Genomic DNA, 24,736 nt, shown 5'->3' with positions numbered 1-24,736 from the left:
CTAAGCAGCCACTTAGGGCCCCAGGGCCACCAAGGGGCCCCTCAGTGAAGCTGATTTTTTTAAAACAATGATTTCTATGTCATCACAACAACAAAAATACAGTTTCAACATGAAGTGATTTGTTTTTACAATATATTTGATAATGTAGAAATCATTATTTTATAGACAAAAGAAAAAGAAATTGCTCTTGAAGTCCCCTGGTGGTCGCGGTAGGTACTGCACGCTTCACCGGTAACATGAGTTGCTGTGCAGAGTGGATCCAAACGTCCAAAGCTCCGGTCAGAAGATAAGTTGGCAAAACATTTTTACAAACATATTTATTTATTTATTTATTCAGAATGTATGTCCATACAAAATCTACATCCAGGGTACAATATTATTCTTTTTCTTTTCAACAAAAAAAAAAATAAAATAAAATACACCAACCCACTCTCTATGTAGCAACACACTGTAACATTACATTTTGCACTATCCATGTTTTTGAAGCTGAATAAGTAATAAAGTATAAAACATAAATATTAGATTAATTAAACAAGCCAGTAAAGATAAATCCAGATCAGTCTCTCAGGTCTAGGGTGGTTAGAATGTCCAGGAAGAGTCCATTGATTTCAGCCAAGCTACTGAATGGAGAATCTTTTCAGGAGTGAGCAGACAACAGTTCGTTGATCCAGTGTTTCTGTTTGCTCCATAGATTTCAATTTTAAGTATACACTTTTTGCTGCAGATGATGCTAACAAACAAAGTATTTTCAAGAATTTAATTTCAAAGACATAACATTCCAAGTAACCTGATCCTAGTGTCAGGTTATAAAGAAAGCCCTCAAACTTTTGTTGTTATCAGTATTACATTATCTGTAGGTTTGCAAGCCACACAATTCCAAAGATGAAGATCCTACAGACATCCTACAGCTGGCATTTGTCAGTGATACTAGCATTCAGCTTATTCAACCTATATGGGTATAATATATGCGGAAGAATATTGAATTGAATTGTCATGTTTGTTGATGTTAATATGGTTTGAGATGAATTAGTAATCTGTTCCAGCTATTGTCATCATAGTTGCAGTTTAAGTCCAACTCCATTTAGATTTTTTTCAGTATTTGTCATAAGCTATGAAGAGTCAGAACAATTTTGTAAACACATGAAATAAGTCCTTTTGTAGTAGATGTTAGGATCTAATAAACATGATTCAAGCAGTTTCTGGTTTATTTGGAAATATTTCTACTGTTTGGCTCTTAATCCAATGTCATCTGCAACATTGAAATGATTAAAATATGCAAGTCATAAATTCAGATAATTGATCAAGCTGAAAGACATTATTGGTATAAAGGTGAACTGACCTAAAACCTTTTCTGACAAGTTTGTAGTATACCATCCCAGGCTGATGCTGTTATCTTTAAGTGGTGTGTTACAACAGTTGTATCTTAATGTTCAAGATGTGTAATTGAAGCCATGCATTGTAGGTAGCTAAAATTAAAAGGATTTGATGTAATTGTAGAAAGTGCTGAACTCAAAAGGGATGATTGCTAATGAAATGGATTTTAATTTTGTTGTTCTATGAGACCACCTCACATGCTGCATTTGAATAAATCCACATCCATAAAGAAGGAACTGGGAGGCTAGTAATACATTCTGAAATTTGGAAGATTTAATCCGCCTTTAGCATAGGGAGCCTGAAAGTAAGAGTTTAACTTGGGATCTTTTGCCAAAAATAGAGATATTGCTTTATCCAAATCTTTAAAAAAAATGTCATTGATTTTTAAACACATTGAAATAAGTAAATAAATTTAGGTAGTATAGACTAATTGAATTAACTCTGCCAATCAAAGATAGTGAGATCCATCCATCGCTAGCTCTGCTTTTGGTTTATTAAGTAATGATGAATTCTTTCTAAATTTGATCATAACATGAACCAATATTAATGCCAAGGTAAAAACCATCAGCACCATTTAAATGAACCAGGCAGCAATTGTGTTTCCTGTTCTGTCATATTAAGTGAACTTCACTTTTGGAGTAATTGATTTTGTATCCAGAGACTGCACTGTATGTCCCAAGGTCAGTAAAGATGGAAAGGATTTAGACTGTTGAGATAGAATACTAACAGATCATCTGCATAACATCAAGTTTATGTCTTCTGTACTTACATTTATACCTGTAATAGTTGAGTCAGAACATAGCAATTGCTAATGGTTCTATAGCAATGGAGAATAGGCTAGGAGAACTGCAGAACAGCCTCAGAGCCAGAATCTGACAGAACCCCATTGATCAACATCTGTGATCTAGGGCTATTGAAGAGTGTTCTACATAAAGGTTTCACCAAAATTCATAGCTCTCAGGGTCTCAAAAAGAAAATCAGGTTCAATTCTGTCAAACGCCTTCTCATCCATAGAAAGTATTACCAGTACCTCTGTCTTTAGCAATATCAATAACATGAAACAATCCAATATTGTCCGTCTGTGGTTCAACAAAGCCTGTTTGGTCTGCATGAATAATTTTTGGGATTATTTTTCCAGTCGAGATGCTATTATTTTAGACAAGATCTTATAGTTGGAGTTGAGAAGGCTAGGTCTATAATTACCACACTTTTGTACATTTTTTCCAGGTTTTGGAAGCAATGTTATACAAGTTCTAAAGATTGAAAGTACTGTCTTTGGAATGCCTCCTTAATCATACTTGTAAAGAATAATTATTTGAAAAAGTTTAAAATATTAATTGAAAGCCATCTGGCCCTGGGGCTTTATTATTTGTGATGATTTAACAGCAAGTAACTCTTCCTCACTTAAACTTTTTGTCTTGTATTAATCTTTGAAATGTAACTGATTCAAAAATTGTTTTATATCTACACTGTCTTTGTGAAGCTCAGATAACATTGATAATATTTTCTAAATTCCAAATTTATCTTTTGATTTTCTAAATGTCTACCATCATGTTTAATACTCTGAATACATTTTTCATTGTCCTCTTTTTTTATCTGCCACGCCAGTAGTTTGCTTGTTTTATTGCCGAATTCGTAGTAATGATATTTTGTTCTAGCCATTGCTGCCTCAGCTTTACTTGTACACAGGTTGTCATATTATTTAAAATCCTTAAGATTTTAAATTATTTAAAATCCTTAAGATTTTAAATTATTTAAAATCCTTAAGATTTTAAATTATTTAAAATCCTTAAGATTTTAAATTATTTAAAAATCCTTAAGATTTTAAATTATTTAAAATCCTTAAGATTTTAAATTATTTAAAATCCTTAAGATTTTAAATTATTTAAAATCCTTAAGATTTTAAATTATTTAAAATCCTTAAGATTTTAAATTATTTAAAATCCTTAAGATTTTAAATTATTTAAAATCCTTAAGATTTTAAATTATTTAAATTCCTTAAGATTTTAAATTATTTAAAAACAAGATTTTAAATTATTTAAAAACAAAATTATTAATCCAAGATTTAAATTATTTAAAATTTAAGATTTTAAATTATTTAAATCAGATTTTAAATTATTTAAAATAAGATTTTAAATTATTTAAAATCCTAAGATTTGCAGCTGAAGTTTACTGTAGCAGTACATGATGTTTTGACCATCATGCACTGGTGGTCAGCAAACAATCTTCATAGTTAGATTGTTTGGTTACCATAGCAACAATCTGATGCGTTTTTAATGAGTGCCAAAAAAACCCCCCAAAAAACTACAAACTTGGTTTTAGATATTCTGGTCTTAATAATCTACACCGTGTTTGAAGTTTACATTTTTTAGTTTTTGAAGTAGATCACATTAAAGATGCTCAAAGTAGTGAGAAAATACGTGGAATTGTCCTTTAGTCATTTCCCAAATTGGATTCTCAAATTTTCCAGCAGAACCTTAAAGGCCTGGTGTAATAACCAATAAAAGTAGAACAAAAATCCTTTCAAGGTCAGAATAACATGTTGCAGCTGGGCAATTTGCTGACCTATAACCTTGCCACCTCTTTTTTTATTATACACTTTATTTCTGTTATGCTAAACGAACTTAACATCAACCAATACGATTGCTGCTCTTTCTGCTATTTTCCCTTAACATCATAATGTGCTGAAACCCAAATAAAATTATCTGTAGAAATAATCAAATTGATTCTATGAAGTGTTTGTTTTATTTAGAGCTGATGACATGTTGTGCTGCAACATGACCCTTCAGAGTAAGAGTCTTCACTTATAATTTTAAAAACAAACAAAATAAAAGTCAATTTATACATTTATCTTGTCCATTTGAACAGGCTCAAATTAAATGAGGACTTTATTAAGCCCAGTTACCAAGACATAAGTTCCAGTTACACCAGCTGGATTCAGTGAAACAACTGACCACAAAAACACTTTTAAACCTTAAATTTCCAAATATCAACTAAAGACGGATTCCACAGAGACGATAGAATGAAGTTCTGATTGGAGATGTTCAGTCTCACCTGGAGCACAGCTGCTCTGATTGGCTGTCAGAGTCCAGATCCTGTTCTGGGTTGTTTCATACTGCAGCTGGTCAAGACCGGATCCATCAGAACATTCTGAGACAAACCACAGCAGGATGGAGGTCCTCACCAAAGTCTGTGAAGACATTTCTTCATCACTGAAAGTTCATGCAACAGGCTGGAGCTGAAGATGTTCATGAAGGTCCACACAAACAAGGGACCAGAAACTGGGTCAGAACAGAACCTCAGAACATCGATGATCTCTGGTTTTAGTAATTTCATTGAATTATATTTGGTATCATGACTGATGCCAGTGTTCCCAGTCTGAAGATGCTGGGTTTCACTTTTCAGTGGGTTTACAGACAATCTAAATTGTTGCTCTTCACAAGCTTGGTTGTTTTTGTTTTCAGAACATTTTAATCCATATTAATTCATTCAGACTTTCATTTAAACTCTACTGAGTTGGGAAACATCCTTCATGTCCAACTTCAAATTAATAAGTAAGAAAATTAAGTTACTGTTTATTAAAACACTGAGATCAACCAGTTAATATCATTTAGATTTTATCTGTATAAAATCACATCAATCAGTTAGAAACTGGTTTCTTACTTTCTGTCTGATCCAGGTTCATTACTGAAGTCTGAAGATAACCTTGGACCTGTCACCCTCATAGATGGACTTTCCTGGAGGTTCTGCTCTGTCCTTTTCAGATCCAGATCTTCCATCTTCTGGCCTTTTGGAGAGAAACCAGAACCAGTCAGTCCCAGTGATCCAGTTCCAGTAACTGTCCTGTGAAGCAGAAAGCTGGTTATCATGTGTTCAGAGGATCAGAGTGAATCAGGTGAATGAATGAGTGAACATTTCCTATGAACTAGTGAACTTATTTAGCTCACAGTGGACTTGAAGCATCATGACTCTATTGTATCTCTCATGGAGGAGTTGTGCAGAAGGTTCTGAGGGAGCAGCTTCAGGTCGGGTCCACAGCTCTCCTCCAGACAGAACCACCAGCTGGGGTCTCAGCAACATGTCAGCCTCTGTGTGCAGCTCCACAGGATTTCCTCTCAGCTAAAGACCAGCAGCTTTCAGGGACCACAGCATCCAGCTGACCCAGCTGGAGCCACTGCAAGGAATCCTGGGTAAATATTTTTCATGATGAAGCAAAGACTGAAGCAGGCCTGAAACATATTTAGTCTATTGATCTGTCTCAGAATAGAAATTCAATAAAAGAGGGACATTAATGAAATATTTTTAGCTAGAACTGAAAAATAGCTACCACTGATATAAAATGTGTAAATTATTATTATTGCTACATTTAAAGATATTATTAAGTTCTTTATGCACCAAAGTTCACGCAATCTTTAAAAAAGCGTAATCCGATTCTGATTTTAGCCAGAAGCAAATTTTTTTACAGTTGGAAACACTGGATCATCAGTCTGGATCTGGATGCATTTTCCCAGCAGCTTTGAGAGACAAAGAGTTTCTTCCTGCTGTAAGGAGCAACAGAGAAACCTGGTGACCAAACTCAGTGAGGAGGAAGAGGAACTGTGGACTGCTTAAAGCTGGTTCTGATCCAGACAAGACATCAGTTTCTGATGAACCCACAGGGACAGTGATGCATTCACTTCCTGCTGATTTTAACAAGCAGAGAAACTAGACAATGTTTTTGTTCTTCTGTTTAGGTTAAACACAGAGGTTTACAGAGTAGCTGCAGCAAGAGTACTCACTGTAAAAAGTTACAAGTTCTCATTTACTTATGGTTAAATTTAAAAGTTCATTATTGCACACTCTACATAAACAGGTCAGCTTTTGACACTGGCGCTGCTGTCATGGTAGATCCATACCACTTTATTATGAAACTCATGAAGTACAACCAGCTGACCAAAGTTTTGTACAAAATAAAAACAAACAACAGTAAAAGCAACTGTAAGATAGAAATCAAAACATCACTAATACAGTGAAGTAGGAGTGCAGTATTAAGAAAGAGATGTTAGTTCACTCTAAAGCCAAAAGAAAAATGAGTTTTTAACGAGTTTTAAAAGTTGTATCATAGAGGTGACAAGGTTAACTTCTGATGGGTCTTTGACCTGGTGAGGTCATCTGAATATCTTGTAATGAAAGTTTTCATCACCATATTCCAGGTATTCCTCAAAAAATATGTAACTGATATCATGCAATTACAACTTTTGACCTTTGTACATTTTGAGAAATAGCATGTTTTATAGTTTTTCTGTAAGTGGGTCACCCACAAAGTGTCCTATGGTGGCGCAGGGGTTAGACGCCCCATGTTTGAGGCCGTCCTCGACGCGGATGTCGGGTTCGATTCAGGCGACTTTTGGTCTTTCTCACTTCGTTCCTTCCTGTCTGCTTACTGTCACAAAAGTACGGGCCACTAGCGGAAACTCTGGAGAAAAATGACTGCATTCATTTCCGATGGAATTCTGAATCTGTTTCTACCACTGTGACTGTCAGGAAGACATTTTATGAATCTACACACTGAGTCAAACTGTCATGAGTAATATTTTACAAATCAAGATCTCCTACATATAAGAATTACCTTTATTTTTCCTCTGTGTGTAATCATCAGTTCTACTGTGACAGTGTTATCGTCACAAATCAACCTATATAGTTTAAAATTGTGAAATGCTCACAAAAGCATTTCATATAACCTGTGACTAATTTTCTAGATCACATGTAAGAAAGTAAACAAATTTATAAAGCTCAGGCCTCTATGAATTTTTTTCATGCGTTCCTCGCAATACTTTTTTGTTACTTGACAGGTTCATCGGTTAGAAAGACTCGAGAGCCGAGAGAGACACAGAGACCAGGAAACACTTACTTTAACAAGTCAACAAGTTATTTCCATCCTGCAGCTCAAATGGACGCTGTTCTGAAGGAGACTGAAGTTGGTTTCAACTTATTTTTCCACATGACGTCACGTACAGAGTGAAACAGAAAACTAGAATAAAGATTGAAAACCAGCAGGACAAACATTTTTGGTGGTGGATTATGAGCGCTCCTGCCCTCTGGTGGTGAATTATCGAGTTCTTCATTAATTACTCACCCAGATGATTTGCTGAAGTCATTTCACTTTTTATCAGGTCGTAAAATCCAATTTTAATTAATGTTCTTAAAAATCACTTCAGGGTTAATAAACAGAAAAAATGTAACTTACTTCAGAAAATCCTCAAATGATTAACTGTCAGTAATTTGAGAATCAAGCCTGAAAAATATAAACAATGAAAATGTGCTTGTGATAAAATCCAACCCACTGAGATCAGAGCATTCAGGATGAAAATATCTAGAGGAGAAAATTTAATTAAAAGTTTTTCAAAGTAAACACAATTGACTGAATTCACCTGAAGTACATTTTAGCTTGTTAATTATTTTACCAGAGCACGACTGTGTAAATTTCTTAGATATATATAAATAATATAATACTAAAAAATCAACAGTTATTCTGTTTTCCAGAAATACAATTTTCATAAATTCTCTAAACCACTGCGACAGACTGGCGACCTGTATGATTGAGAACGTAGCTGGAGATGAACCAGCAACCTCCTGAATTAGGGCAGATGAAAATAGATGGATGGATGGATGAATGGATGGATTTTAAAAAACTCACCATGTTTATTAATTTGAAGTTTAATTTGAATTATTTTGCCCTGCATGTTGTTTCTGCTGAAACACCTGGATTGTTTAGCACATCTAATACATCTAAAACATGCAGAGCCCTGAGGACTGAATTGAGAAATTCAAGTTATTTATTTCATCAAGAAATCTGTGTGATTTATTTACAATAAATACATGTGTTATCCATACGAAAATCAGCAATTTAAGACTTAATATAAATGAGAAAGATATAAACGATCAACTTAACAGAAGTCAGAAACCAGCTGCAGCTTTACAAACTCACCTCTATATTCAGAGCTTATTTCTCTGGTGATAGTAACTACAGGCTACAATGCATTGTTTACATTTAATATCCACTTAATGTGGAGTTTAGAGAAAAACTAAGAGTCTATCAACCATTTTCTGACTCAAATATTATTATGACATCTCTCAATTTACTGTTTGGTGCTACTGTTGTAATGAAGACGGTTTGAGATCATAAAAAATAGCTCCTGTGTTAAACTCTTTACAGGACATTTTTTTCTGGTTAGAGTCAGACTGAATAAAATCCTGCAGTGACTCTTATGTAACGGCATTAACATACAACCACAAACCTATGATACAAACAGAAACCTTCCGTAAGTAGGAAAGAAATAAAAATACATCCAAACTATATTTCTGAGTTATTATCGCGGCGTAATAAGTCATCTGACAGATTTGATTGTGTCGTTGTTGTGCTGGTTGTCTGAATGGTTTAAAGAGCTGCTTTCATGTTCAGTTCCATCTTAACCTTAACAGACATAAACATGAAGTGAATAAATCGATTTTCAATCAGTTTTTTACACCAAAAACTTTATAATAATAAACACGTTTTATTATTTAAAAACACGACAAACTAATTATGGTAAAGGGCCGTATTGGGTGAACTCTGGAAATCTCATCTGTCCGTGTATCAATTAACTCCAAACCACTTCTTTGTTCTGTCACATTTATCGATTTATTCCATTTTGATTATCATGCTCCAAACTTTGCAAGGACTGACCGCCCCGCTCACTACTTCCTCATACACACAAACCAGCAGGCCAGTAACCTTCCCATTCATACTTAATGACGTCACTCCCACATCGACACACCCACCACCCAATTGTAAAAGTCGCGTGCTCCTGTCATATCAATAATTACTTATTTCACTCATAAGGCTCTTACAGAGCCTCAGTGAAAACGTGTAATAAAAGAAAAGGCCTTCCAGTAACTGTGGGTTCATCAGCGCCACCTCCTCCACACACACATCTCTACCTCACCAACTTGCAACACAAAGTTACACCCTTGCATTCAAATAATGATATATGTCACATTTTTAATTTTTTCTGCATAATGTGCATTGCATGTATTCTAACGTTGGGCAAACGTATCTTGAACGAGAATATTAAAAGAAGAAGTAATAAAAACTTTAACGTTAATCCTCACCTTCCGTTTCCAGCTTCTCTCCTAACGTACAGGTGAGAGCTTCTATGATTGTCCTGTAGGTGGCGGTAAATGCACTTGAAGTTGGTTTGCCAGCCGCCAGTAACATCCAGAAGAAGATTAACACTGGTTTTGTATTTCATTTGAAACTGATCTGCTTTGCTCGGTAAGTTATTGGCTTTCATATTTATTTGTGTCACATTCTGACCAAACATCTGGAACCCATATAGGTTATTAGTTGCGCTTTAAAAAAAGTGTAATTTTGTGCTTTGTCTTGCTTCGTAAAGACAACATGCTACCACTCGGACTTCTCAGCTTTGATTATAAGTTCTGGTTATGAGTTGTGAAATGTCGTGCACTTTTATTATTAATGTCGCAGTTTCCTCTTGTTCGCTTTGACGTCTTAAGGGCAGGAAAAGTCGGAGAAAGTCACTTTATTCATTATTCAGTTGAACCGGAAAGCCACCTCTTACTTTATTCCAGTTAATCACAGAACTGCGCATGTCTCACATCTTGAATAGTTGCACAATGATGACGTCAGTGAAGAGCGCACCATAGTAGGCCGGGTCCTAGTACTTATTTTACGCCGGTCTCCTGCAACTTTTAGATGTATCTCTACTTCAACACACCTGAGTCCAATAATGAGGTCATTAGCAGGACTCTGGAGAACCTGGCTGCACTTGGGAGGTGATTCAGTTATTGGATTCAGGTGTGTTGGATCAGGGAGACTAAGAGTTGCAGAACAGCGGCCCTCCAGGACCAGGACTGCCCAGTCAAAGTCAAAGTGTTTTATTGGAGTCTGTAAAAATGTGATAGTACGCCCTGTGACGTAACTTCTACATCCAAAAAAAGTAAACATGACATTAATTTCATAATTATGTATTAAGTTTTCCCTGTAATTAGTTTCTGTCAATGAAACACAAAAATAAAGATCAATTCCTGTTTGTTTTGTGTCTGAATTTTTGAGACTAAACACATTTTTTCAATTGCAACTTAATTAATGTTTTTAGAAATATTTTCAAAACTGGATTTTGTTCAAGAAATCTATTCCCCTTTTAAGTTGATAAAATTTGCTCTCACTGGGATGAAGAGTTAAATTATGATATTAACAATTTAATTCACATATGCTGCTTCCTAAAAATCACCTCAGTTTTTAATGTGAAATTATTTTAATGTTTAAACGTTGCAACATCACAAAATCCCAATTTTTATACCAATATATTAATAACTTAATTTAAGATTTGAAATTTATCTCATTTGTAACATTTTCTTTTCTCACCGTTAGTTTGTGACGATTCTTTATTTCTTTTTTTCTGCTCAGTTTAAGAGAACTTGATAGTAAAAAAAAAAAGTACTTTGAACATGAACGGTTCTGACATGGTTCTGTTTCAGATGAATTAATTAGTTCTTTTTTTCTCCACAGTTCAGAGTTTCAGGATGAACTGAGGATAATCTGCCACGGTTTCTCCGTCCCTCCGGGTTCTAGTTCCGGTCCTGGTTCTGGTCCTGGTTCTGGTTCTGGTCCTGGTCCTTCATCCCTCCTGTCGGTTCTGTTCGGTCCGTTTGTCCTCATCATGGTGGTTTTGTTTAGTCCAGTTGTCTGCAACCTGTACAATCTAGAGACATTTGATTTTATTTTTATTTTCCAGTTTAATAAATCGGGTCCAAAGCCACAAAACCACATTAATAAATATTTACTTCATTTAATCTGTTTTAACTGTTAAAGAGAAAATATTTTATTTTTACTTTAAGGTTTTATTATATTATATATTATTTTTAGTCCTGCACTGTAAGAAGTCTAACGAGTTTTTAGAAATATTAATTCTGTGCTACAATTTATCAAGCATTTAATAAAGAAATGCTCTTATTGCATTTTAGGCAACAAAGTTTTTATTGTTTTAAAAAGAAATTAATTTGTTTGTTTGCATCTTTTAATTTACTCCTATTACAGAAAAAAGCATCAAATAGTTTGGTGATTGATTGATAACTAAAATATAACCTCAAAAATGCCTTTTGCTTAATATTTGCATTTTAAATTTAATATTTAAAAAAATCCTGTTTGTAAACATTTTTTACCCAAAACTCCTGAAGCGTCACTTTTAGCTTCACCTGGTAAAAAAATCTCTTAAGAGAGATTTTAAAATGAAAAGTTTTTAATTTGAGTGAAAATGAAAAACTAATTTTCACTAAAAAATCAGAAATGGTTAAAATCTGTTTTAGTTTCTTTGTTAAACTTGAGTTTGTGATCTTCAGTCGTAACGAGCTGCAGGCTGCAGAGCTCTGCTTTAATCAGTCTAACTAACCTTCATCACTGCCGAAGACTCCGGAAACTCTCCCGTTTGTAGAAACGTGACTCTGCTCGGCTCGTCGGGCTTTAACTGTTCCCTCTGAGGTCGAGGCCCAGAGAAAGTATTTCTGTGTAAAGATGAAGAAATAAAGCTTCAGTCTGCCGGTGGATTTACGGCCGAGCTGAACGAGAGTCGCCGAAGAGAATCTGTAAAGTGTTTGGTGTGAAGTGTGAAGACGAAGAGAAGTGAAGAAGTGAAGCTCTCCAAGCAGCCAGCAGTCCTCTGATCAAACCATCAACACTTTTCCTCGCCTCATTTCTTCCCTCGGCAAGTTTTTCTAAAAATTTTGAGTGTTGAAATTTGGTGATTTTTTGATGTCAAATTTACGCAGAAAGCATTTCTCTTTGTATTGAGCAGTAGCTCAGAGGAATAAGAAGTGGACTGGGAGTCCACAGGTTGCAGGATCGAGTCCTGAACTCTACCAATTTTACTTTAATTTTTCCTTTATTTGAGTCAAAACACAGCAAGATCCCTGCTGGCCTCGAACCAACAACCTTTAGATAAGCAGCCTGTATTCCTACTCTCTCCACCACTCGCTCATCTACACTAAAATGCTTTTTTTTTTAAACTTGTCTTCTGTTTTTGAGGATTTTGGTGAAAACGGGGCGTCGATCGTGACGACTGAAGGCGTGGCTTCAGAATCGTCTCTAATCCAGGAAAAAAGCTCAAAGTTCCGATCCAGAAGCCACAGGTCCGAGCTGAGCAGATGAATCAACATTTACTGCTCAACATGTTCAGAACAACAACGGAGGAGATCTGGAGCAATTTACTCCACATTTCACTTCATCTGCAGAAACACTTTTTATTCTTCACTTGGAAACTTTTGACTTTTTATTTGTCCTCACATGTCGGAAACTTTTAAGATCATTGAAACTAAAAGGAAAATATTTATTTTCCATCCAGTGTTCAGTTTGAACTCTGTAAAAACACAAAATGTTTCCCAGTGTTTTAGTTTAGTTTCTGTTGCAAATCAAGGAGAAAAATTTAACTTTTATTTCTCTGCAAGTTCATGAAATACAAAAATAAAAAATGAATTTAACATTTGAAATTTAGCTTCACCTGGTTGGAAATAGAGGAAAATAATAAAATAAGGTTTATTTAAAACACAACCTAACTACATTTGTAATTTTTATAAAAAAAAAAACATTTGAAAATATAAAAAACAAAATAAAACGTCTGGAAAGTCAGAAACGTTTAGAAGCAGTTGTCTTAATTCCTGGATTTCAGATGAAATTATTACTAATAAAATGAGAGGAATGCAGATAGTTTTTCATATTTAGTTTTTATTTGGAGGTGAATAAATATCTGCTGGTAGCATACATAAATACACATGAAGAAGAACCAGAACACGTTACATTCAGAAAGAAACTAAACGTCACATGATCCAAGAGCTAGCTCATCATGTTTGTGCTTCCTCCATCACCATCGACAATACTTCTGACCCGACTTCTAATGATCCTCCTTTAAATTTGGATTTTGGGAAACAAAAAAAACATGATTGTTTCAAACTTTCAGCACAAAAACAGAACCGGACTCTTCAAGTATGAGTCAGAAACAATCTGCATCGGAAAGCATCTCAGAGTCCTGAGTGGAGCGCACACACACACACACACACACACACACATACAGACAGACACACACACACACACACACACATATACAGACAGACAGACACACACACACACACACACACCTACCTCAAACGTGGCATCAGCAGGGAGAATATTCAGGATTCACCCAAATCTTGGACCAGAACTTCACCCAGCAGGTCTTACTGATTCTGGTGAAGCTCATCAGGTAACTTCCTGCTACCTGAATATTGCCCCTTCTGACTGCTCGGTCAGAACCTCCATTCAGTCTGGCAGTGTTCTTCTGATATGTACAAACCTCCATGTTCAAACAAGAGAGAAATAAGAGAGGAAATAAATCCAGGAGTTGGTAAACAACCTCTGTTATAAATTGTTATTGGTATTATAAATATTTGTTGTTTCATGTAGCTTTATAGTTTCAATGATGTTCTTGACTTACATACCTTATAGTTTTATCAGTAAAAGAATGTTTCTGTGTTAATTACTTGATTCCTTTGAGATCTTCCTTAGAGACAGAAGGCTCTGAAGAAAAGCAAACACCAGGTCCAATATTTATTCAGAAAACCAATTTGATCTGTTAGATCGCTGTAAAACTGTCACAGTGAAGACGAAATAATTGCTCTTGTTCTGCCTTTTTAACAGAAGAATCTAGTGTAGATAACATGTGTCTAGATAGATTGTCATTAGCGCTGCAACTATGTATATTTGTTTTCTGCCCTTTGAGAGTTGCATGTGATATCCTGAATGCAATAAAAAGAGAGCAGGCATATGTGATTGGATTGTAACAAAGCACATCTCTGTCTGTTCTCCTAGTACAGAATCCATCTCTCTTGCCTTTGTGTTTAAATTTTATCTTTAATGGTGTTTGAACCTGATTATTGAAATAACTGATCACAGAAACACTTTTAAACCTGAATTTCAAATCTCAACTAAAGACGTGAATCTGGTCCAACAGAGAGGAAGCTCTGATTGGAGGAGTTCAGTCTCACCTGGAGAACAGCTGCTCTGATTGGCTGTTCAGCTCTGTTCATCGTTCACACTGGGGGAAGGAGGAGGGTCTCGATGGAACAGACTGGTCCCAGTAGGACCTGATGCATTGCCTGAAGAACCAGTGTCCACAGCTGGTAAAGACCGGATCCATCAGAACCTCCTGACACAAAGCACAGCAGATCTCTGATCAATACATCAACATGGCAGCACCAGGTCTAGTTCTGGTTCTGCTCACTGACCTCTTAGCCTCCTCCAGCCTGCACCGGTAGAGGTGGGCCACGTTCTGGAGCCACAATGATGCCGATCAGTGACATGAACTGGATTCTGAACCGAATCCTGAGACGGATTCAAACTGCAGCTTCAACATCAGATCCAGATGAAGCTTCTTCTTCACTAAAGAACATTTCAGTTTGAGTCTCTGAATGAAGGAACTGATTTCATGAAGACAAGAGAGTCCAACAAAGAAGACATGATGTCAGAGTCAGAGAGGGAACCGGGTCAGAGATGGGGCTGTTAATGTTATTTAAATACTTTTATGAATTGATAGTCATTTCAGTTTGATATGAGTAAAATTTAATTTGCTGCTCTTAAATAAAACAACAGACGTAAAATGTATTATTTCAAATGAAAGCTAACAGAGAAACTCGTTTCTATGGCTTAATGAAAGTACTCACTAAGTGTATGTCGTTTGTAAACGCTCTAACTTTATCAAGTAGCTGAATTACCATCTGTGTCCACTAGAGGCAGAATGCTCTGATATCAATAATAGTTCAGTTCGTGGCTCTGCAGCTAAAACATCATCATCCTTCTGACTGTTTAATAATTTTCTTTAATAAATATTCTCCTACCTTCAGACCGGAAGCTATCTTAGCAAAACCAGAGTAGAGCTTTGTTTCAGGGAGCTGAAGCTCCAGTTTAGGAGTTTGCTCCTCTGAAGCTGCTGGAGTCTGTTAGCATCGCTAGCTCCGCTCAGTCTCTGCGAGCTGTTTTCATCTCTGTGGAGCTGCTTGTAGTTCACACTGACAGATAAAACATTGATCGCATGTTAAAGTAGAAATAAGATTTAAGAAATAAAACAGCAGAAAAAGGAAGAGAGCAACAAGTGCTTCACCAGCCTATCAGGAGCGGGATACTAGCTAACTGCTAACTTAGCCTTCTGCCCCTAGTGGACTCAGTATGTAAATACAATCAGAGTAAAGCTAGAGAACTGATATGTGAAAAGCACTTCCTTTGGATTCTTTCAAAGTAAAACAAAAGGAACTAAATTCTCAAATACATTTTAGCTTGTTAGTTTATTATATTATCAGAAAGCATAAGTGTGTAATTTTCTGGGATATATAAATTATAATTTGGGCTCTGAAGCAAAATTATCGTAATTATTCTTTTCCAGAAAAAAAATAATATTTCATAAATGTTCTTCTTACTAAACCAGAAATTTATGGAATGTAAATAACACATCTATATATTAAATCAGCTGTCAGTCCATTAGACAGACCATAATAATATTAATATTTATAATGAGAAAGATATAAACGTGATCAACTTAACAAATCAGAAACCAGCTGCAGCTCTTCAAACTCACTCTATATTCAGAGCGGAATTTCCGCCCTCTTGTGGCCATAGTGGGAACTACAGTCCTGATAATGTTATTATTTTCATTTAATATCCACTTAATGTGGAGTTTAGAGAAAACTAACAGTCTTCACACTAAAATCACTTGCTAGTTTACTGATTATATATTATCCTCGCATATTTTAATTTCCTTTTGTTATATATGTTTAAAAATAAATTAAATCATAAAATAAAGCTGCTGTGTTAAACTCTTACAGGACGATTTGATCAGACTGAATAAATTCCTACAGTGACTTTTTATTTAACGACAGTAATGTCTGACTGATCTGACTTTATGAAATTTAATATTAAAAAAGATTAACATCCGGTTGAACAATTTCCATGAAGAACGTCAGAAGTTATGATAGTTCACCAGTGAACTCAATCAGCCATCATAAAACTGATAACTTTAAACTTTCACTAAATAGTTTCTAATGACAACAGCTATATTAACTAATCCTGTGGATAATAATCTATATTTCATATTTGATGTTATTAGAGATGGAAATTAATTATTAAAATAATTTAGACAGAATGTGAACAACAGCATCTTAGGAAGTAATTTTCTATTACTGTAGATAGAAAATTAGCTGAAAAAATTACATTTTATTCTGTAAAACAGAAATATTAACTGTGGGTAAATTAGAGAATCAAAGTCTCAAAAAGCTACAAATATTAAGAACATATTTATTAGTGATATTCAAATCAGCTGAGATGAGAGCATCAAGATGGATAAAACCATAAAGGACAATTAATAAAATTAAAAAGTCAATAAAGCTTTTAAAAATATATCTGAGCTCTGTAGTAAACAGATTATAACTTTATTGTTATTTTTTAAGAGATCGCTCTTATCTGTGGTTTAACTGTAACTACACACTTAAATCATTTATACTAGTTTAATATTAAATCTCTGAGCGATTATTAATTTCCTTTATCCTTTATACTAGTTTCACAATAAATTAATGAGTGATTATCAGTGAACTGAAGGACCGTCGCTGCTATTCAGCATCAGAGTTTAAATCTGCTTGATAATCAGTTTGTGAAAAAAGCAGCTGCCGGAGTCTGTTAGCATCGCTAGCATCGCTAGCTCCGCTCAGAGTCTCTGCGCGCTGTTTTCATCTCTGTGGAGCTGCTTCTCGTTCACGCTGACAGATAAAACACTGACTTCATGTTAAAGTAGAAAGAAGATTTAAGAAATAAAACAGCAGAAACACGATGAGAACATCAAGGGCTTCATTAGCCTATCAGGAGCGGAAACTAGCTAACTGATTAACAGTTTCTGCCCCTAGTGGACTCAGTATGTAAATACAACCAGAGTAAAGCTAGAGAACTGATATGTGAAAAGTACTTCCTTTGGATTCTTTCAAAGAAAAACTAAATTAAAATTCTCCCGAATTACATTTTAGCTTGTTAGTTTATTATATCAGAAAGCATGAGTGTAATTTTCTGGGATATAATATAATTATAATTTGGACTCTGAAGGAAAATTATCGTAATTTTCTTTTTTAGAAAAAAATAAATATTTCATAAATGTTCTGACTAAACCAGAAATGCAGTATATGCTGAAATAACACATCTATATATTAAATAAGCTGTCAGTTAGACAGACCATAATAACATTAATATTTAAATGTGAAAGATATAAACGTGATCAATTTAACAGAAATCAGAAACCAGCTGCAGCTTTCAAACTCATCTCTATATTCAGGGGAATTTCCCTCCTGTGGCCATAGTAGCTACAGCCATGATAATGTTATAGTACTTTCATTTAATATCCATTAATGTGGAGTTTAGAGAAAAACTAAGTCTTGAGTCACATTGACATTTTACTGACTTATATATTATCCTGATATTTTAATCGTCTGTTTGCAGTTATATATGTAATAAAAAACAATTTTAAATCATAAAAAATTCTGCTGTGTTAAACTCTTACAGCAAGATTTTTCTGATCAGACTGAATAAATTCCTACAGTGACTTTTATTTAACGACAGTAATGTAAGCTGACTGATTTGACTTTATGAAATTTAATATTAAAAAAAGATTAACATCCGGTTGAACAATTTCCATGAAGAACGTCTGTAGTTATGATAGTTCACCACCAGTGAACTCAATCAGCCATCATAAAACTGATCAACTTTAAACTTTTCACTAAATAGTTTCTAATGACAACAGCTATATTAACTTAATCCTGTGAATAATAATCTATATATTTCATATTTGTATGTTATTAGAGATGGAAATTAATTATTAAAATAATTTAGACAGAATGTGAACAACAGCATCTTAGAAGTAATATTTTCTATTAGTGTAGATTAGCTGAAAAAATTACATTTTATTCTGTAAAAGTCCCAGAAATATTAACTGTGGGTAAATTAGAGAATCAAGGTCTCAAAAAGCTACAAATATTAAGAAAAACATATTTATTAGTGATAAGTTTCAACCATCTGAGATGAGAGCATCAAGATGGATAAAACCACCTAAAGGACAATTAATAAAATTAAAAAGCCAATAAAGCTTTTAAAAAATATATCTGAGCTCTGTAGTAAACAGATTATTCAACTTTTATTGTTATTTTTTGGAAGAGATTCTAGTCTTGTGGTCCCACACTGTAACTACACACTTAAATCCTTTATACTAGTTTAATATTAAATCTCTGAGCGATTATTAATTTCCTTTATCCTTTATACTAGTTTAATAATAAATTAATGAGTGATTATCAGTAAACTGAAGGACAGTCGCTGCTATTCAGCATCAGAGTTTAAATCTGCAGCTGCTGATAATCAGTTTGTGGAAAAACAAGCTGCTGGAGTCTATTAGCATCGCTAGCTCCGCTCAGAGTCTCTGCGCGCTGTTTTCATCTCTGTGGAGCTGCTTCTAGTTCAAGCTGACAGATAAAACACCGACTTCATGTTAAAGTAGAAAGAAGATGTAAGAAATAAAACAGCAGAAACACGAAGAGAGCATCAAGGGCTTCATCAGCCTATCAGGAGCGGGATACTGGCTAACTGCTAATATAGCCTTCTGCCCCCTAGTGGACTGAGCATGTAAATACAGCCAGAGTAAAGCTAGAGAACTGATATGTGAATAGTACTTCCATTGGATTCTTTCAAAGTAAAACAAAATTAACTCAATTCTCCCGCAATTACATTTTAGCTTGTTAGTTTATTATATTATCAGAAAGCATGAGTGTGTAACTTGCAGGATATAATATACATTATAATTGGCTCTGAAGGAAAATTATCGTAATTTTCTGTTTAAAAAAAAAAAATTTCATAAATGTTCTTCTGACTAAACCAGAAATGCAGCATATGCATGTAAAATAATCTATTAAAGCTCTCAGTACGTTAGACAGACCATAATAACATTAATATTTATAATGAGAAAGATATAAACCTGATCAATTTAACAGAAATCAGAAACCAGCTGCAGCTCTTCAAACTCACCTCTATATTCAGAGCGGGGAATTTCCGCCCTCTGGTGGCCATAGTGGGAACTACAGCCATGATAATGTGATAGTACTTTCATTTAATTTCCACTTAATGTGGAGTTTAGAGAAAAACTAACAGTCTTCCTGAGTCACATTGACATTTTACTGACTTATATATTATCCTCGCATATTTTTAATTGTCTGTTTGCAGTAATATATGTAATAAAAAACAATTTTAAATCATAAAAAATTCTGCTGTGTTAAACTCTTAGAGCTAGATTTTTCTGATCAGACTGAATAAATTCCTACAGTGACTTTTATTTAACGACAGTAATGTAAGCTGACTCGATCTGACTTTATGACATTTAAAATTAAAATAAAGATTAACATCCGGTTGAACATTTTCCATGAAGAACGTCTATAGTTATGATAGTTCACCACCAGTGAACTTAACTTAACCATGTCAGTAATAATCTATATAGTTCATACTTATAGAGATGGAGAATAATTATGTAAATAACTTAGACACAAAGTGAACAACAATTACTTAGAAAGTAATATTTTCTAGATGGAAATTTAGCTGAAAAAACATTACATTTTATTCTGTAAAACTCCCAGAAATACACACTAAAATCCTTTATGCTAGTTTCATATGAAATCTATGAGTGATTATTAATTTCCTTTGCCCTTTATACTAGTTTAATAATAAATTAATGAGTGATTATCAGTGAACTGAAGGACAGTCGCTGCTATTCAGCATCAGAGTTTAAATCTGCAGCTGCTGATAATCAGTTTGTGGAAAAACAAGTTGCTGCTGCTGGAGTCTGTTAGCATCGCTAGCATCGCTCAGAGTCTCTGCGAGCAAACAGATTATTTAACTTTTATTTTTATTTTTATTTTTTGGACGAGACTCGCTCTCTACCGCCTTCTCGTGGTCACACACTGTAACTACACACTAAAATCCTTTATGCTAGTTTCCTATTAAATCTCTGAGCAATTATTAATTTCCTTTGCCCTTTATACGATATAAATGATGTAATTGGGCCCCGAAGCCAATTTATCATAATTATTCTGTTTTCCAGAAAACAAAATCATAAATATATATAGATGAGTTATCTGTATGTAAATATCACATCTATGTATTAAATAATCTGCCAGTCCATTAGACAGACCATAGTAATATTAATATTTATAATGAGAAAGATATAAACGTGATAAACTTAACAGAAATCAGAAACCAGCTGCAGCTCTTCAAACTCACCTCTATATTCAGAGCGGGGAATTTCCGCCCTCTGGTGGCCATAGTGGGAGCTACAGCCATGAGATCGTTGTATTATTTACATTTAATATCCACTTAATGTGGAGTTTAGAGAAAAACTAACAGTCTTCCAGAGTCATATTGACAGTTTACTGACTCATATATTATCCTGATATTTTTTAATTCACTGAGTTTAAGTACAGACCAAAAGTTTGGACACACTTTCTAATTGAATTCAATTAGAAGTTCTGACAACATTTGGTCTGTACTGTATGTAATAAAAATTGTTTTAAATTATAAAATGTAGCTGCTGTGTTTAACTCTTACAGAATAATTTTTTCTGATCAGACTGAATAAAATCCTGCAGTGACTCTTATTTAACGACAGTAATCTAAGCTGACTTGATCTGACTTCCTAAGAGTGAAATTAAAATAAGGCTAAACATCCGGTTGAACAATTTCCATTAATGATGTAAATAATGAATAAATCCAGAAAGATGTCAGGGTGACCGATGGAGAAAGTCTTGATATGTGATGAAAATCGACTGTTTCATCTCATGTAGATCTGAACATATAAACTTATATCCAAGCATCATCATAGGTGGAGTCGTTCTTCCCGTTCGTATTAGCGCTGAATTTTCCTGCTGACCTGAACACATCTTCAGTAAAACCAGCCTCACTGAGGCCAATAGACCAGAGCTACGTTTCAGGGAAACTCTAAAGCTTCTTGGCTGGTTTTGGCTCTAAACTGAGACGCTCTCATATGAAGTGAAATGTTGCACATTATAGGTGCTGGAGATGACCTTTAACCCCTGTCTGTCCCAGGTTTTAGGTAGTGTTGAGGTGAAGAGCCAGACTCCTGATCTGCTGAGTGACGTGACGCTGGGTGGAAGTTCTGCATCCTGTTCCATCTCCATGTTGGAGACGTGAGGTTTTGCTTCTCCGGTCTGGGATCTGATGGGAAACGAGTCACAAGATTCAGATGATTTCACAGTCGTCACTTTGACGATGCAAACTCTGGTTCCTCTCAGTGTTTGGTCTGTCAGAACGCTGCTCAGGTTTCTCCTCAAGGTTTTCCTGCTTTTCTTTAAAGTTGTACGACTTTAAATCCACACAAATAAACCAGAGAAAGTCGGTTATCATCTCATCTTCTAGTGCAAATTTTCCTCCATCAACAAAAGCTGAAAAACAAAACTGTTCTCCTGGAACAACAGCTGTGCAAACTGATCCATCACATCTGTGAACAGCATGGAGTTTAGGTCTGTTTCATTTCAACTTTGACCTTTTATTCCTTCTTGTTGCATCAGAAACTTCCTGTCCTTAATGTGAATCCAAACGGTTTGAGTGAAACCAGGTTTCAGGTGGACTGACGTCGTCTTCACTGTGAACTTCATCAACTTTCTTCTTCACAACAAAACCTTTCAAAGCCAAACAAACATCCAAGCAGCTGAGTCACAAATGATCCAAGTTCAAATCTTGTGTTTCTTTTCTCTGGAGGATCTGGTCAGGACGTCTGGATCTGTTCTGAAGTGGATTTAATGCTAGAGATCCGGAGGAAGTTTTAGTGTTTGGCTCTGAATCTACAGAGCTGCTATCATGTCTTATTTTAGCTCCAGTTTTTTTTTACCACAACAGAATAAAATGACTTTTTTGCTCTTTAAAGCTTTTTGAAATGAAATGAATACTTAATATTTCTGCTGAATTCAACTCTTCTCCAGAAAGATGCGGCTGCTGCTGCAAAGAATCAGATCCACTGGAATAAAGTTGGAATTTCAGTTTTCAGCTTTTATTCACCAGATGAACCAGAATCTGCAGTTTCATCCTGAAACCAGTTTTTCCTGATTCAGCTCAATTCTTCCTCTAAAACCAGATGTGAGTCTCTGAGGTCAGAGTTTTCTGACACCAGGAGGAAGAGCAGCAGAACCAGTAAAAATACTGGAACCAGTTCAGCTCAGCAACTGGAAACTGCAGCTTTAAGAGAGTTTGTAGAAATCTGCTGTCAGAGTTGATTGGTTCTGATCAGCAGGAAACCAGAACCCGACCAGAACCACAGCTCCATGAAGCCAGCAGCTTGGTTCTGAAGGAGAACTGGGCCGAGTTCTGGTTCTGGTTCCTCCACAGAGAGAAAACCCAGAGAGAGGAAAAGAAGAAGTTAAAACTCACCAGATCCAGACTCTGCTCTGCTGCTGCTGGAGTCTGAACCGGTTCTGATCCAAACCTGACTAGAGCTCACGCACCTGAGGCTCCGCCCCCTTCCAGGTGACATTAAACTCCTTTCCTTCCATGTTTTCCTTTCTTTGTTTCCATGGTGATCTGAGCTGTGAAACTCTGAGTTCAGATTTGAACTTTTTCAGTTTTTTCTCTGTTTTTAGCTCATTTCCAGCCAACATTTTACTGCAGGAAATCATTTCAGGAAGGAACCAGAAGATTCAGGAGTTGAGACTGTAACCGACCTGAACAGAGGCCCCAGAGCGCCCCCTGCAGGATCTGCTGCACCATTAACCAGACAGAAATGAGAGTTTAATAAAAGTTATTCTAATTCAAAACATTATACTAGACACACACACATTTATATTTCTCAATATCTATTTAGAAATATAGAAACTATTTCGAGAAAACTATAAAGTTTAACAATTTTACGTTTCATTAGTTCTTACTGCCCTCTCGTGGAAAAATATCGTAACTGCAGATATTCTTCATATTAAATGTTCAATCAGTTGATTTGTTTATCTTCATTTGTTCTAATTTTCACTTTTATTAAGTAAAAAAAAAATCAGCTTAAAACACGAAGATTTTTTAAAAACTTTATTTGGTCATTAAACATCCAGAAACCCACCTTACATTAGAAGAATTATGAAAATCAATCATGAACCAATCAGCACATTATCCCAGTGTTTCTCTGAGTGTTGAATAAATCAGTAAAATCACAGTAAAGATCCTGATGTGACACATCGAGTCCTAAAGTTCTCTAGAAAACTCAAAACATGAAATCTGGAGTTAAAAAAGTAAAAACCAAAACAAACTGAGAATCAATGATGATGAAAAACTTCAAGATTTACTTTTTACAATGAACATAAAAATATATAAAAAGAAATTTTCCAGCTTCCAGATGTTCCTGAAAACTGCTCTAAGATCAGAGTTTCTGTGGGACATCCAGTTCTAAACTGGTTCAACTGGTTTCTGTGATGGAAGCTGAAGTTTCTCTCCAGTTTCCAGTAAAGCATCTTTTTCTCTGAGGAGCTTTGAGGAACATTTTCATGTCAACAGAAGGAAGAAGCAGCAGAGAAAAGAGGGTTGAAGTGTCTTTCATGGCTTCAAAGCTGAACTGGAAATGATTCCCATGTTTCCATTCTCAGACCATTTCTGGTTCCAGGATGAAAATGAACCAGAGAGAAAAAAGATCAACTTTCCAGTTGAATCCAGTTCAGATCAAAACTCCATCAAGCCTCTAAATGGAGCCCAGTTTGAATTGGATCTTTATTGATCCAAAGAGACAAACAATATCAGACACTAAATGACAGACATGAGAAAATAAACAGGAGGAAAATCTTGGAGGTCAGAGGTCATCATCATGATCCAGTCAGAGTCTCTTTAGACTCAAACTGCTGCAGCTTCAACCTCTGAGGATCAGCAGGACACAGAGATCATTCTCTACTTTACAGAGATCAGAACCTGCAGAGAGAAGAAGGAAGGAGAGATCAGATCAGTGAGTGTTTCCAGACTCTCTCCAGCAGCAGTCAGTGACGCAGCACGTCCACTAGATGGTTTCCAGGCTGCAGTCAGACTGATCTCAGAGCTGTGACCAAGATGAACCTGATCAGTTGTTTCCTGTTGAACTGAGAGAACAATCAGATCTGAGATCAGATCTGCTGCTGCCACAGTTTGATGAATGAGGACCACTGACTGTCTCTAGACATGTTGGACGGCTGGACGCTGGAGTCCAGCTGGACTTCCTGGAGACATGGACACAGCAACAACACTCATCTTCACACCCACACAAACACAGGAACAC

At 35.4% G+C, this 24,736-nt stretch overlaps 2 protein-coding genes across 5 annotated transcripts in view; both read right to left on the bottom strand.

Moving 5' to 3' along the window:
• The window catches only part of LOC122827331 (NLR family CARD domain-containing protein 3-like), a 400,427-nt gene that overhangs the window by 250,878 nt on the left and 124,813 nt on the right, over nt 1-24,736 (bottom strand). The window lies entirely within an intron of this gene.
• LOC122827327 (NLR family CARD domain-containing protein 3-like) overlaps nt 1-24,736 on the bottom strand; it is a 77,124-nt gene that overhangs the window by 13,414 nt on the left and 38,974 nt on the right. For 2 of the 4 annotated variants that reach the window (XM_044110136.1, XM_044110135.1), the window contains one exon: nt 23,515-24,396. The exons of the other annotated variants lie outside the window; for them this stretch is intronic. In XM_044110136.1, the coding sequence (XP_043966071.1) occupies nt 24,390-24,396 (7 nt within the window). In that variant the 3' untranslated portion in view covers nt 23,515-24,389. Of the gene's footprint in view, nt 1-23,514; nt 24,397-24,736 lie in introns of those variants that run through there. 4 annotated transcript variants of the gene reach the window in all.

This window comes from Gambusia affinis, linkage group LG24 (genome assembly GCF_019740435.1).
Source record: "Gambusia affinis linkage group LG24, SWU_Gaff_1.0, whole genome shotgun sequence".
Taxonomy (NCBI): domain Eukaryota; kingdom Metazoa; phylum Chordata; class Actinopteri; order Cyprinodontiformes; family Poeciliidae; genus Gambusia; species Gambusia affinis.
The sequence above is the reverse complement of the archived record's forward strand: the minus strand, read 5'-3'. Positions and strand labels throughout refer to the sequence as shown.